This window comes from Hipposideros armiger, unplaced genomic scaffold, assembly GCF_001890085.2.
Source record: "Hipposideros armiger isolate ML-2016 unplaced genomic scaffold, ASM189008v1 scaffold_149, whole genome shotgun sequence".
In the NCBI taxonomy this organism is placed as follows: Eukaryota; Metazoa; Chordata; class Mammalia; order Chiroptera; family Hipposideridae; genus Hipposideros; species Hipposideros armiger.
In genome coordinates this window covers 1,316,115-1,332,116 of record NW_017731499.1, presented here as the reverse complement: position 1 = coordinate 1,332,116, position 16,002 = coordinate 1,316,115, and the positions used below count along the sequence as shown (strand labels likewise).

The window sequence follows — 16,002 nt, the reverse complement described above, 5'->3', positions numbered from 1 at the left end:
CAGTATGATCAAAGCGAGGTGAGGGTTTCTCCAGTCGGCTCGCTAAAGTTCCAGCTCCCCATGCAGGGGACCTCACCAGAGCGAGAATATGAACCAACAGGGAAACTGAGGCTCAGAGAAGAGGGGGCCCTGGTCCAAAGTCTCCCAAAGAAGGAGAGCCTGTGTCCCCTCCACACACCCCTGCACGCCTCGCCTCTACAGACTCCAGGACACGCACTGGCTGTCCGCCCAGGACTTGACCCGGCCACCTGTCTCTGCTCTGCGCACTCCCTCTGTATCCCAGTCCCTCTGCTGACACTCTGACTCCCTCCCAGCGTTTCCCCACCAGCTTTCCCCACCGTTTCCCCTCAGCCCTGGGTGCTCTGGGCACAGCAGCCCAGCTCCAGGTTCCCGCTCGGGCTCCCGTGTGGAATCCTTCAATAGATGCTGGAAACAAGGAGTTCCCTGGCGCTATGCTCTACAGATTTCCTCCCTTCCCCTCCTCCCAGCCGTGCTGAGCCATCTCTAGCAAGTAGCGGCCAGTCTTTTGAGTTTCGATTCCCAGCCCAACTTTAGGGGCTGCAGAGGGGACCTTGGTCACCTACCGCTTTTCCCCCAGACTCCGGCGGCGGCGGCGCGCACAGGCTGGTAGCCTCTCCTTCCCTGCAGGTCTGGAGTGGCTGCGAGCCTGGGGCAGTCTGTCACCTGGCCACCCTACTCCACCCTCTGCATCAGCCCTTTTCTCTTTCACTTTCTGTCTGCACTGCAGGGTCAGGGTCAAGCTGGAGAGTGAGCAGGCACCCAAGCCTCTCCTTGTTTTGTATACCATGTGCTTTCTCAGAAGCGCGTCAGTCTCAACCCACACTCCTAGGGGTGTCCAGAGCATCCAGGCAGCTCTTTGAAATAGCAGTCCCACGCTGCGGGGAAGCCAGTGTGCTCATGGGCATGTCATCTACAAGCCCTTGTAGGTTTGCAGGGAGCTCGTCTCCACCCCGGGGGGGCCCTTGATTTCTCTCTAGTGCAGCACCATGGTGAGGGAGGCAAAATACACCAACAGGGCACGTGGACCCAGAGATTGCTCGCTGAGCCATTTACTCCTGGGAAACTGGATGCCCTTTGGGAGGAAGAGAAAATTCCTCGGGAATCTTCACTGGCGGGAAGCTTAGCCCGGGCAACCTAGTATTTCCATCACGGCAACCTAGCATTTCCATCACCACACCCCGTTAGCATTACTCTGGCCCTTCCTCCTCTAAAGGTCCTGGACCCCTGCCCCGCCCACGACAAGAGCCTGGGGAGGACACTTCCCTTCCCAGGCTCGGATTTCTTTATCTGGAATCCAGGAGGTGGGTCAAGGTGACTTCTGACCTCTCTCCCCCACCTTGAAAACTTCCCCAAAAAGCCCTAGAAGCACCCAACAGAGATGGAAAACTTGTCATCAGTCTGTGGGTTCAGGGGAAGTCTCACATTTCAGCGGCATCTGAGAAGGAGTCTTACCCACCTCAGCCACACAACAGCAGCGACACCAATAACACTGGCTTCTACCATGACGGTCAGTTCCTACAATATACCAGGCACTGTGCCAGACCATCTGATCCCTCACCATTACCCTGTCATAAGAGTTTTCCCCTTATCCCGTTTTACAGCCCAGGAAAACAGCCCAGAGAGGGTTGGTGACATATTCAGCATCACATCACCACCCAACCAACAGTGCAGCTAAGATTCAAATCTGCCACTCTGACTTCAGAATTGGTGCCAGCAGTCTGTGCCATGCTGTGTCTCACCATCTGTCCCTTGTCCCCCATTTCCCCCCCAAAACACCATTTGGAAACTGGGGAGAGGGGAGCATTTGTGCAGGTGACTGGCTATTGCCAGCTGGCTGGGCTCTGGCTTTGGTCTCCTGCTCCCCGGGGGGATGGAGTGGGGTCTGGCAAGGGTCCCATCTTTCAAGGGCACCCCTCAGTGTTTACCTGGCATACAGAGGACCTTGTGGTTGACTGAGAAGGCCATCAACACTGAGAGCTAACGACATGCCCCCCGAAAGTGGGCCCTCTAGAACCCTTCAAGTGCTTGTAAACCTCTCACATTCCAAGTGGAAGAAGACAGCTACCCACCTCCCTTCTTCCGATAGCTCCAGCAGGACAAAGACACCCCCTCTACAACCCCGCCCCAGTTCAGGATGTCTCTGTTTATTTGGGATGGCAAGACCAGATGAGACCTCACCCTAAATTAACAAGCACTCTCGGCCCCAACTTCCTCCACCAATCGCCTTTTTACCTTGGGGATCTGGCAGGTAGGACCCCGCAGGGCGTGGATACAGGCAACGCATGGTGTGGGCAACGCAGTGAGTCTGGCAGACCCTCCTGGTGCCCTCAGCCTGCCCAACGACGGTGCTTTCAGATGCCCAGCTCCACAGCAGGCAGCCTCATCTCTTGCCTGCTTCTCTCCACCTTCAGACACCCACCTAGAGCCCACCAAGGCTAAACCAGCATGCAAAAGAAGCAAGCAAGGGACCAGCAGGAAACTCCCCCCCTGCAAGGTGGCCTCATGCTCTCAAATTTCTCACATCTACACATGCTCTAATTTGTCCACACTCCCTTAAACTCCTCCCTTCCCCCCACAAGCCTCCGAGGTTCATTTTAGTTCCTTGTTGTAGACCACATGGGGTGAATGAAGGAGGCGATGAAGTTGTCTGTTGTCAAAACACTGATATCCTGAAATGATGGATACCTCAATGGTGCCACGCTGGTGCCAGCTGCCAATATCTGCCATCCTCTGCAGGATGGGGCCAGGATAAGACACACTGAGAGTCCCTGCTGGGCTCCAGCAGACTTGTTGGACACCACTCCCCTTTACCACCAGCCCCCGCACCAAATTACCCTGAATTTCCTGGCAGATCATGAGAGGTCTGCCCATCATTTTTATTGCAAGACATTGGACTAAAACATAAGTAACACATAAAAGGCTGTTACCCAAAATATGGTATATATGCCACTTGGCTTGGGGTGATATGCAGATGTGGTGCCAACAACATTGACTCACACAGGGACAAAGTTGGTGCCTTTTCAAGTGTCTGCCCATGCTCCAATGGCATCTAGGAGAAAGTCTCAGCTTGGGGCCCACATGTCTTTAGCTTCTGCTAACGCATGCTCTCCCCGTTTCATAGAAAGCAGCCCCCAGCCTCGAGCCTTCATTGGACAGTAGTATTTGGCTAGAATCGAATAACAGTACCCTGCTTTCCTCTTTTACCGTTACCTTCTATGTGTGGCATTTTTTTTCATTTATGATGGACATAAATCTTCCTGAGAAAATAAAGTTGAATGAAAAAATGTGAGTGGTTTGAGGGGAAAAAAAAACTGTCAAGTAATAGTGGTGTACCAACATCATGAGGGTGGTACTGAAATGAGTGAAGTCTGGAAAACTGACTTAAGTTGCCTGACTCATATTCATTGAAAGGGCACTGGGTTGGGAGTGGGAAGAGATGGCGTCAAGCCCCTGCTGTCACTAGCAGGTACACGGGACCTTGGGCTCCTCACTTTGCTTGTGTGGGCGTCAGTTTCCCCACGTATGAAATGAGGATAAGGATGCCTATCTTTGGGTGGTGGTTCTTTGGAAGCAATGGCTGCTTTCAGAAGTCCCAGGGGGAAGTAGGCAGACAAATAGGAAATGCTAAGAGTCAATTTGAAACAGTGTTGCGTTGTGAGGCTACCAAAACAAAAGGGACGCATATTAGAAATCCCAAGAAGTCTCACCTTCCCTACAACCCGGTGCCAACGGAGGGGCACCCCTGACCATTCAGCTTTCTTGAGGCCACCTGTGGGAGTCTTTTCCTGTCCTCAGAGGTAGCCAGCTGCACTGGCAGAGTCAGGCAGGCCTGGAGGTACACCTGCCTGGACGCCATCATCTCTCACCTGGACGGCAGCAGATGTCTGCCCCCTGGTCTTTACACATCCTCCCTGACCCCGCCAGACCCACACTGCACAAGACCTGAATCTGATGGTGCCTGTGTCAACCCAGCAGGTCTCAGAGCTGGGTGGTGACGTGTGACAGCCTGTGTGTCTGGCTGATGCAGAGGCTGTAGATCAGTACTCAGAGGGCCTAAGGTAGAGAGATGAGGTGGGGGACACTGTGGTGCCCAGCCAGGAGCTGCCTGGGGTCTGAATTCCAGCAGAGGCAGTGGAGACAGGGAGTAGGAGAGGGGGGCAAGCCTTCTGGACTGAGTGGCTTGGGCAAGGAGTGGGTTAAGTCAAGCCTGGATTTTCTCCCTATTAAGGCATCCTGCTTAAAAACTATCTTTTGAAAACTATCCTCTTGAAAACTATCCCAGAGGTGGTGGCCATGCTCTGGAGCCCAGGGCTCAATTCCCTCCTGACTGAGGGGACCTCTCAGCGCTACTGAAGCCAGCCTTGCCCTGGCCACCTGAATGTCTTTGTCTCAAGCCAGGATCTAGTCTGACAGAGACCACTAGTTACCAGCAGAAGCGTTGTTAAAGCTGCCAGTGTCCCCTGTCAAGTCCCAGGGAGAGGAGGCGGGGAGGAGCTTGCACTTCCAAGTACCATTAACATTCCAGAAAGGTCGCCATCCCCCTCTGCAGTCTCTCCAAACACACCTGGCTTGGCCTTACTCTACCTGTGCACCTCTCTCTGCTCAAGCATTATCCTCTCCCAGGACCCCACTGCCGCCTCCTCCCCATCAGGCCGTAGTTTAGCCATCCTTCAAGGCCCAATTTTCCACTTTCCTTACTTTTTTCCAGCTGACAACAATCTTCTGCTTTATTCATTTTTAGAAACTTTGTTGCCATGTATTTGACAACACGCTGGACAATAGCTGTGACCTTCCTGTTTCATGAATATGAGGTCTGACAATTAAGTTCCCTAAACTTGTTGCAACGATGTTGCCAACTTTTTTAATAACAGAATATCAGAGGGATTATTCATTAAGAATTTGTACCAAGTGGATAAACAGTGAACCAAGTTCACTATTTGGAAGCGCTGAAAAGGCTGCGTGAAAAAGTTAGACGGCCTGAACTTTTCGCCAACAATTCATGGCTCTTGCATCACGACAATGCGCCAGCTCACGTGACACCGCCTGTGAGGGAGTTTTTAGCCAGTAAACAAATCACTATATTGGAACGACCTCCCTTCTCACCTGACCTGGCCCCCAATGACTTCTTTCTTCACCCTAAGATAAAGAAAATATTGAAAGGAAGACATTTTGATGACATTCAGGGCATCAAGGGTCATACAACGGCTCTGATGGCCATTCCAGAAAAAGAGTTCCAAAATTGCTTTGAAGGGTGGAGTAGGTGCTGGCGTCAGTGCATAGCTTCCCAAGGGGAGTACTTCGAAGGTGATATTCAGCAATGAGGTGTGTAGCACTTTTCCTAGGATGAGTTCACAAACTTAACTGTCAGATCTCGTGTAGCTCCTTGCCACAGATTAGATTATTACGTTGCTAACATCTGGGACCTGGTGTTTTATTTTCTCATTTAAAAGACAAACTCCAAGACTATTTGAATGAATGAATGGAGCTTGGATTTAAATGATCAAGGTAGACTCAAGTTCCAAATGGCTGAAGAGGTCTCCCTTCCTAGGTTGGGAGTGCTTTTTCTTATGCTTTTTTGTGACCACTACAATTCCTAGCAGGTGCTAAATAAATGACTGAGGAAGAGGGAAGGAAGGAGGTTCAAAAACAAAAGAAGGAAAACAGATCCGTAAGTGGGGAGGTAAGTGAATAGAGAGAATCAAACAGCTATGCATTCAAATTAGGCAGGTAGGGAGGCTTATGAGAACATACGCCTATTAGTAGGTAATATACAAATGGATTAGTTGTAGGAAGGCAGGTAAATACGTTGATACATAAATATATTGTCAATTACAGAAGTAGAAAGATTGATGAATTGCTAAGTATGTATAAGTAGATAGTGGCTATAAGTTGATGAATTGATAAGTAGATAGTAGGTACGTAGGTAGGTAGGTAAACCAGGTAAGTCTGAGGGCAGGCAGATAGGTGGCTGGGCAGGTGGCTGGCGAGACCAATCAACAGTAAATAAGGACACAGGTGAGCGGCTCAAGTAACAGCAACAAAGAACAGAAACCGCCCCTGATTGGGTCAGGCTTGGAGCCCAGCCAGGCCCCTGGTCAACCTGGGAAAACCCATGGGGAAGTGCCAACTTCCGGGCACAGGTGCTGCTCCTGTGGCTCCTGGGGTGAAGGTGAAGTGTGTCTGGCTGGGAAGCCGCCCAGTGTGAAAGGACAACATTTGTCCTCTCCAACATGTTTCCTTGGGTTTGGGGAAAGGAAGGAGCTGGGGGCGGGGGGGGGGGGGGGGGGTGCAGCCCCTCCCCTCTGCATGGCCACCACTCTGTGACTCTCATCCTAAGGGCCAAATGGGAAACGACGCTGGAGGGAGAGCTTGGAGCTGGGGTGTGTCCCTGCTTTTCCATCATGACATCGCATCCTGAAAGCAGAGAGCAATGAAACAACAAAGGGAAGCCAAAGAAAACAATAAAACAGAAAACCTACATACAGCCTCTGCGAAAGCGTGCCCCACACACACTTGGGTGCCCCTCACTCCGTTCACAAACCCAGGGCCGGCTGCCTCTGAGCTCCCCCACAGTCATCCTTCTGGTCACCGCAGGCCTGTGTTTGCCCAACACCACCTTCAAGGCCGACGAGTCAGGGCCGGGTCTCCTCTTGCCACAATGCGTGTGCCTTGGTTGGATGAGGCCATGGAGTCCTCTGAAGAGCACTCTGGGTACTACTGTTGCCTCCGATTTATAGACGGGGACACTAAGGCCCAGAGGAGCCCCAGGAAGTGCTCATGGTCACTTGGAATCAGGGAATCATGGCTGGCATTCAGGCCATTTGAGGGCACAGCCCATGTGCTTAACCACTGTGCCAATCTGAGGGCGGGGCCATATTGACATTTTCCCCGTGTGCACAGCAGCGCCATGCACTCAGCACTGAGTGTCTAGGTATTATTTGGTGCCCCCAACGAGGCTGCAGACACGACTGTTTTGTCAGCACCTCAAACCCCTGGCTTAGTCTCCCCCCCCCCCCCCCCGTCCAGTTCTCCATGCTGTTAATCCCCCTAGAGTTATCTGTCTAATGCTAAGCACTGCTTTGGATAGTTTCCTAGCTACCAACTCATTTAACCCTTAGTACAGCCCGGGGAGGTTGATTATCATCATTCCCATTTTAGAGATGAAGAAACCGAGGGTCAGAGTAGTGCAGTTCCATGGCCAAGGTCCCAGAGTGGTCCAGCCTCCAGCCTGGCTCTTTTCCCATCACTGCCATCATAATTCTCTCTTCTCTGGCCTCAGATGGCCTTTCCAGGGGTTGTCACCCACTGTTGACTAAAGAACGGGCGAATGTTTGCTCTGGTTCCCCAGTGAAGCTCCTGAGCTCCATCAGGACAAGGACCTGGTCCAGCCTCACCTGTGCTGGCCTGGGGCTGCATGCACATGACCTGCTTTGCATAGCACAGAGTGAGCCCCCCAAGGCCGCACTCCCAGCAGTGGGCTCTCTGCACAGCTGCAGCTGAAGCACTGCAATATCGAAGGTGCATTTTGAATCATCGGGCTAGTTTCAGTCTGAAGCCAGTCACCCTGTTTTGGGTAGATTTACAGTATCCCTTTGGGTTGTTTCAAAGAGGCAACCAAGCAGACAGTACAGAGACAGACCTGGACTCGGTGAGACCTAACAGCGCCCCTTTCCCAAGCCATAACCGCTCTGTGCCTCAGTTGACTCACCTGTAAAGTGAGAACGATGGTTGTACATGAGCCATCCACCCACCCATCCATCCATCTCTCCATCCATTCCTCCATCCTCCCATCTCTCCATCCTACATTCAGCAAATGCATATGGTCTACCTATCCTGTGCCCGACATCATGCTAGACAGTTGGGATATGGCTATGGTTAAAATAAAGATCTCTGCCCACATGGAACTTACTTTCCAGTGGGAGAGTCAGACAATCAACAACAAGCATACAAAAGTAAACTACATAGACGGTGAAATGTCCATCTAGGGAGGAGGCTCAGAGTGTGGAGGGGGCATTGCAATTCTAAACGGGATGGTCGGGTAAGCGTCTCTGAGAAGGTGACACCTAAACGAGAGCTGGAAGGGTAGTTGGCCAGGAGGATATCTGGAGAAGGGTGCTCTTGGCGGAGGGAACAGCAGGTGCAGAGATCCCGAGGTAGAGAGCGTGCCAAGCCTGTCCCAGGAAGAGCGAGGGGTCGGCATGGCTGGAGTATGGCCGAAGTTGGGAATGAAAGCAGAGTAGTGATGACAGCCAGGTCGTGAAGGGGATCACCGTCCAGATTTAGCTTTTCCTCTGAGTGATGGGGGAGCCAGTGCAGGATTTAGAGCCGTGGAGGGTGAAGATCGTTACAGGGTTGTGGGGAGAGTTATGAAAACCTCACTTGGTGATTTCCTTTTTGGGACCCCACTGAAACTCAAGTCAGTGCCCTTTATTTACAAACCACACAATTTTCTTTCCCATTCGCCTTCATCCCCACGGAAAACTGCTCCCTCCCTGCTGGCACCACAGCGGGCACCCCTGCCTAGTCAAGCCTTTGGCCCTGGAGAGGAGCTGGCCCAGAGGACAGAAGGAGCAGGAAAGAAAGACATTTGTCCGTCTCTGTCTCCCACCCTCTTAAAGCCCAGTTCCCTTTCTAGAGTCACGTGGGATCAGAAATAAAAATATTACATCCCCAGGGAGGAAACGCAATTAAATAACAGGAACCAGAGGGAGGAGGAGGGCGGGGCAGAGGTATCTGAAGAACCCTGCAGTTTGCAGGGGTGGGGGTGGGGTCAGGGAGAGAGGAAGGCTGTGACTTTCCCCCAGGTTGGCCTCTGCACTCCCATTGAGACCACACAGGCTGCAGGCACTGTGGTTAAGAACTCAGGGAGATCCTTCAGGTGGTAAAGATGCCTGTTCCCCAGGGGTCTGTTAAGAGGGGGAGAGTAAAAGATGTGTCCAGGAGACCATCTGGGTAAGAATTGAAGCTTGGGAGAGCCAACCCCATATAAACATATCTTGGCAGAAGAGCCGGAGAAAAACCTACACCGCCCTGGTGCCCAAGTCAAGACCATCAAAGGGCTTGTTACCCCCGAAGGTCACATTGAGGATAAAAGCCTGTCTGTCTTCAAACCCCACCTCCACCACTTCCTACCTGAGGACCCAGGGGTTGTGTTGCCTCTGGTGGTCTGTTTTCTTCTTTATGTGTAAAGTAAGGATGGAGATCATCAAAGGGGTTACAGTGGATGTGGGAACTACCTAAGAAGGTGTCCGTCCGAATGTGCTTAGGCTTTACGGGGTACACAGTAAATACTCAAGAAATATGAACCATTGTCTTTATCTCAAGTTTTAAGTTACTCTGACACCATAAAGGGACCAAGGAGGACCAGGAATTTATGACGCCAAGTTATAAAATTTGAAAAGCACAGATTTACGTAGAGGAAACAGAACAAACACGTGCCTTTGAGAAGAAGGTTGTTTGCAACAAAGACAATCTCTTTGTAACGGGAAGAAAGACCTAACATGGTTGAGGACCAAGGCTCACACAGCATGGTGTGGGCTGGTTTTTGCTGATTTAAGATGCATCAAGTGTCATCAATACTCAAAAAATAAGACACCCTTTCCCTCTCGTCCTCTGGTTCCCATTCCCCGTCTCTCTCTCTTTCTCGCTCACTCTTTCCACCACCTTCTCTCTCTTTTTTCCCTCCTCCTCACTCTCCCTTTCTCCCTTCTCTCCATCTCTGTCTGTCTGTCTCTTTCCATCCTGTCTCCCCCTTTCTCTTCCTCCCTGTCTATCCTTCAGTTTCTGTCTCTCTCTGTGACACAAACAAACACACACAAAACCTGCGTGCACATGCACACATATGCCCCCACACACGCACATGCACACATAAATGCACAAACGCGCATGTGCATGCATGCACAGGCATAGGCCCACACAGCATCTTCTGCAATCCAGCTCTGTGGCCTCTCCTGCTCATGGCCCCTTGTTAGTCGATCATTGAACCACACTGATTGTGCCTGCGCCCATCTTCTCTATTAGAGCTGATCTGTGCCCCCCGCTACTCCCAGTGCCCAGTACAGGGCCTGACACATCGCGGAGGCTCAGGGAGTAAACCCTTTTGGCTGCACGCCTCCAGGTTTTCTTTTCAGTAGAGTGGGAAGCACATCGTATGCCTCCAGCACATGAGCATCACAGACTGAGTTCTCTAAGCACCTGCTGCTTCTGCCAGCTCCACCAGAGCCCTGATTCCTGCCCAGGTCTGCCTTCCCATTTTGGGACAAGGACGATCACACTGACTTCTTTTCCCCGAGAGGAGAGAAAATCCTTGAGCTGCTTACAGCCAGTCATTGCTCCTGGAGCAAAGGGGGTGTCAGCTTACCACCATCATCCTTGGAGCCGAGGTCCTTCTCAGATGCTGGGGCCTGCAGCCCACTCCAGGCACACTCCAAGAGGGCCAAGTCCGGGTCTCCTTTCTGCAGCAGGGTCAAGATCTTCCTGGCCAGAGCCTCACCATCAGGTTCCTGGAGCAGGGCGCAGTGGTACTCCCTGGACAGAAGCTCTTCCTCCAGCAGGTTGTCCTGTACCTGGCTCGGCTGATGGCTGGACAGCAGCATCCGGATCTGAGTCTGGAAGTGGTTCATGGCAGCGCTTGGAGGCAGTGCAGCTGTCTGGGCCAGAGCTTGGGATCTCTGTTCACCCGGACTGCAGCATCCAAAACATGAAGTGAGAAACAGGATGAGGGAACCTCTGCAGTTTATTGCAGTTTATTTCAGCTTAGGAAGATTTCCTCATTTGTGCTGTAGGCTGGGGTGTATGGTGAATGGCTAGAAATGCGTTGTCGGGCTAACTCATACCCCACAGACATTCGCAGGTACCATCCAAGTGCATGGAACCCAGAAGCCTGCAGCCTTGTGGATTCCATCCGATCCAATCCAGCATTTATTAAAAGAAAGGAAACCTGCCTCTTGGGGGCTCTCTAAGGTGACAGGCCTTTTCAGATGTTTTATCATAGCCAGAAGGCAATTGGGGCACAGAGGTTAAGTAATTGGGTTTGGAGCTAATCTGCCTGGGTTCAAATCCCAGACCCACCCCTTGCTAATTGTGTGACCTCGGGCAAGTTACTCAGCCTCTTCTAGCCTCCACTCCTCCACCTGAAAAGGTAGAGTTGGATGGAGTGGTAATAATAGTACTTACCTCCTAGAGTTGTTGAGTTGTTGGAAGGATTAAGTGAGATACTGTATATAGAACACCTCACATTATGTACAACATGACAATCGTTCAATAAATATAAGCCACTGTTCTTATTTTTATTGCCATTACTATTATTATTGATTTATCATGCAAACAACTTTGGCTTCTTGGGCTGAACCTCACTAAACTTCAGTCTCCTCTTCTGCAAAATCTCTAAATAAAAGTAATCCCATCTCATTGAGTTGCCTTGAGGATTAAAAGAGACAATGCCTTTAATGAACTAGACCTAGTAAGCACTCAATCAACGCTGACCATATACTAACATGATCCCCAATTTACTAATGCACAAAATAGAGGTTTTGCATAGGAGACAGTCTGTTTTAGGATTTTACTCTAAAAATCCCCAACCCTATTTTTTTTAATCATAGCTGATTGTTCCCCCTGCCCATTGTGTGACATACCCATGACCCCGTTTCCTCTCCTGACCCCAGCCTCACCAGGTCTCAGATGGGACCATTTACATTGTTCATAAGCGAGACAAATAAGAATTGCCACATTTTCCTATGGCTAAGTGGCTCCTACCTGACCAACTCTACCACAGGTAACAACTATAAACTCTGGGGGTAAATATGAAAAACAACTGTCTTAAGGCACTGGAGAGTGACCAGAGCAGGCAGATACTAGAAGGGAGTCAACACGTGAAAGACAAAAATATCACTGGTGAATTCCCAGCTTATGAGTTTGGCCTGAAAGCAGGTTTCAATCACTGCTGTGCCAGGCTACAAACACTCTTTTAACACATTGAGGACGGGGAATTAAAATGTATGATGCAAATCTGCATCACTGGTCCATAATGTGTTAAAATACACAAAGTGTTACAGCCCTGAGGACTACCAGAGGACAGAATTTGTGGGGGAACAATAGCTGCTGAAAAGTGGGGGTCGAAATTCTAGAAGGAGAGGAAGAGAGAGAGAAGTGGCTCCAAATTCTGTGTCTAAATTGCCAAATATCTGGCTGACCCATGAACCACGGATGCATTTATGGTCAGACTCCAAACAGCTCAGCTAAAGCTAAAGGAACTGAACTGAGATTTGAGTTGCAACCTACTACGGGGGTAGGGAGGGGGTAAGAGACTTTGCATTTGTTGCCAACCAAGTTAAGAGCTTGCTAAAACAACAAACAAATTAACACTGTTCCTATTATAACAGAATCCAGAGGGTTTACAACCTCTCATTCATGATGTGCAGCATACATCCAAAATTACCTGACTATAAAGAAACAGAAAAAGGGAGTCATTTGCAAAAGAAAAAGACAGTCCATAGAAACTGACCCCAAGATGACCCAGATGTTGAAATGGGCAGACAAGGATTTTTAAAGCACTGACTATAACCATGAATCAAAAGGACATAAAGGATGTAAAGGAAAATATGTTCCTAAAAATGAAAAGATAGGAAATTTCAGCAGAAAAACATAGAAACTACTTAAAATCTACCAAATGAAAATTAGCACAGTGAAAAGTACAATACATGAGTATTTCAAAGTCACTGGATGGGATTAGCCGTGAAATGGGGAATGATAGAAGAAAGAGAAACTTTAAGAAGGAGCAATAGAAATGATTCAATGTGAAGAACAGAGAGAAAAGGATTGTAGAAAATGAGCTTCAAGGGTCTGTGGGACCATGGCAAAAGTCCAATTTAGAGTGTCAACATCCTGACTTCCCTGTCCCCCACGTTTCAGCTGCCACACAGACACTCTCTCGGGCCCCCAGGACACCCCATAGTTGAAGAAAAATGATGGAAGAGAGTGGAATAGAGACAACACCCCCTGGAACTCCTCCACCAAATCCTTCGGAATGGCTGGTGCTACTGCCGCAACGTCTTCCACCCCAGCTTCTTTGGCTGCAACCAGTTTTTTTTTCTTCTCCAGATGTGTCTCCCACGCAGCCCTGGCCACCCCACGCATACTCTACCCCTAAGCCATCCCTTCCTCCTGCAAGGCCTTCGGCCTCGTTGCCTTTTGTGCCTCCCTCACCAGTCCCTTCTGCCCCACCACTTGCTACTTCTATGCCAACTCCTGTTTCCCCACCCTCTGCTGCTGCCTTCAGTAATCCGCCTGTGTCCCACGTCCCACCTTCACCTTCTTCCCCGAGTACTGTTCTGTCTGCCCCGCCTTCGGGTCCTCCTACATCAGGATTTGCTGTTGGTTCACCTTATGACATTACAAGGGGCCATGCAGGAAGAGCTCCCCAGACACCCCTGATGCCATCGTTTTTCTGCACCTCCAGTAACAGGTATTTTGCCAACTCCCATTACACTCAGCAAGCCAGGCTGACATCTCTGGCCCAGGGAACTGGAACCACATCAGCCATTACTTTTCCAGAGGAACAGGAAGAATCCTAGCATTGTTAGCGGTCAGGATGAAGCATCTGCTGGTGGACTCTGGGGTTTTATTAAGGGTGTGGCTGGAAATCCTGCGGTGAAATCTGTGCTTGATAAAACAAAACATTCCGTAGAAAGCATGATTACAACGCTGGACCCTGGCATGGCTCCGTCTATCAAATCTGGAGGTGAACTGGATATTGTAGTGACTTCGAATAAAGAAGTAAAAGTTGCTGCTGTCCGAGACGCCTTCCAGGAGGTCTTCGGTTTAGCTGTGGTCATGGAGGAAGCCATTCAGCCCAACATTGCCCCACAACCAGTGGGCTATGCAGCTGGTTTAAAAGGTGCCCAGGAACGGATAGATATCTTGCATAGAACTGGAGTGATCCATGAAAAACAGATTGCTGTGTCAGTAGAAAACTTCATTGCAGAATTGCTACCTGAAAAATGGTTTGACGTTGGTTGTTTGATAGTTGAAGATCCTGTCCATGGCATCCATCTAGAAACATTTACACAAGCTACACCAGTGCCTTCAGAATTCGTACAACAGGCTCAAAGTCTAAGTCCTGAGGACTACAATCTGAGGTGGTCAGGCCTTTTGGTGACAGTGGGCGAAGTCCTGGAAAAGAGTTTACCAAATGTCAGCAGGACTGATTGGCACTTGACTTTCACAGGCATGTCGCGTCGACAGATGATATACAGTGCAGTCAAAGCAATAGCGGGCACGTAGAAACTGCACCTGCCGCCCAGGACCATGTGAGAGGACACTTACTTAGGGGACTGAGCTGTCCTCACCTCAAGCCTGGTGGGAAAGCAGAGATCATCCCTTCTGAACCTGGACAGCTTCAGTGATCCAGCAGTTTCCGTAATTTTCCTGTAGGCTAGAAAGGCATGGGGTCATGCCAGCTGATGAGAAGAAACAGACCCTTTTTGTCATGCCTATGTAATTTCATGTGCCATAGTTCTCCAAAAAGAAAATATATAAATATTTTTATAAGACAATTTGATATACCAAATTCATATGGTGCAAATTCGTGTGCTGAGACATTTAACTTAATGATGTGTACATTATTTTGTTTTTTAAGAAGACAGTTAAAGAACACATTTATTGGATATTCTTTAAAAGCATTGTTTCTTTTAACTCATGATTAACCTCTTCCTGTCTGAGGCGTCTGTGTGTGCACGTGATCGCAGGCCTGATGCTGAACTCTGCGCTCAGCGGGTTAGCCTGACGCCAACTTGTGCACATCTGTGTGCACATTTTTAACATGGGCCGAAATAACAGAATTGATCGCTTTTGTTTTGGTTATGTACACACACAGTCTGAATAATTCTACTTTTTTCTTTTTTGAAAAAGTTTTGGCATTTTATAGATTTATGCTCTGAACACTAGGGTAACACATTTTATTTTCTCATTGCTCTACAACAACTAAGTGGCAGGTGATTCAAGCATATTTTAAATCAGAAACATTTGGGTCAATTTTGAATAATGTTATTCAGTACTTCCCACTAAACTGACAATAGCCATTATTTCTGCTTCCACTTCTATTTTCCCACTGTTGAGAGGAAATTACTTCGTTGTTTATGGGATTGTATGCCTATTTTCATTAAGGTTATTCTTACTAAGTTTGCCTTAAACACTGCTTTTCTAACTGCCATTCTGCCTGTACTTTTTATGGAAGTTTTCAAAGAAACTCTTTTTTTATTAAGTCTGGTTTACTTCGTCCATTATGTTGGTATTTAGCGAAAACTTCTGTTTCTTCCAAATAATATATTTTACCATTTGGGGATTTAAATAAATCAAAATTAAATAGCTTGTCTTACACTTTTGAACTCGATGTATGCAAGTTCAGGTAACTTTTCAAAGATAGTTTCGTATATAAATGCAATTTAATTTTTATTTACTCTTCTGTGCAGTTCTGCAAATATAAAAGAATAAGGACAATCTTATAAAGGGTGTTGAAGCTCTTATCCTGTACTGTCATTACATATAATGTTTGCTTTGTATTATTTCAAATTCTTATTTGATTTTTGCTGTTTTTTACCCAGGGATGAGATGAGTAAGTATTAAATTTTGCAGCTATGGTATATGTTCATTTCCAAGCACTGTATAATGATTGTTCAGTGAAATTCAGACTTCTGTGTCATTAAAAGTAATGAGAGAGAGATGTAACCAGTTGTTGTGGCGTAACAGGGATAGAATACTTCTTCCCCTCTTCATTGGTGTTTATAGAACAGTTCATCTGTGTGTGCTCCATCTTTAAAGAAAAAGAAAAACCTTTCTCTCCTGTTTGTGTTTATCCTTGATTTTCAAAAGCTACCCTTTTCTAACAGTATTTTATCATGGCCTCGTGACTAATCACAGGGATGAAGGAAAGTAGTCCCATACTTAAAATATTTCTGCTACCTTCTCTCCTGTTATAGGGAAGTT

At 48.6% G+C, this 16,002-nt stretch overlaps 1 protein-coding gene and 1 pseudogene across 5 annotated transcripts in view; one reads left to right on the top strand and one right to left on the bottom strand.

Moving 5' to 3' along the window:
• The window catches only part of CIITA (class II major histocompatibility complex transactivator), a 54,303-nt gene extending 43,591 nt beyond the window's left edge, over window positions 1–10,712 (bottom strand). For 3 of the 5 annotated variants that reach the window (XM_019650870.1, XM_019650871.1, XM_019650874.1), the window contains exon 1: window positions 10,382–10,712. In XM_019650870.1, the coding sequence (XP_019506415.1) occupies window positions 10,382–10,643 (262 nt within the window). In that variant the 5' untranslated portion in view covers window positions 10,644–10,712. Of the gene's footprint in view, window positions 1–584; window positions 659–2,253; window positions 2,440–10,381 lie in introns of those variants that run through there. The other 2 variants (XM_019650872.1, XM_019650873.1) reach the window with 2 other exon arrangements.
• Window positions 10,713–12,983: 2,271 nt separating this feature from the next.
• Window positions 12,984–14,331, top strand: LOC109387163 (protein PRRC1 pseudogene; annotated as a pseudogene).
• Window positions 14,332–16,002: the final 1,671 nt, after the last annotated feature.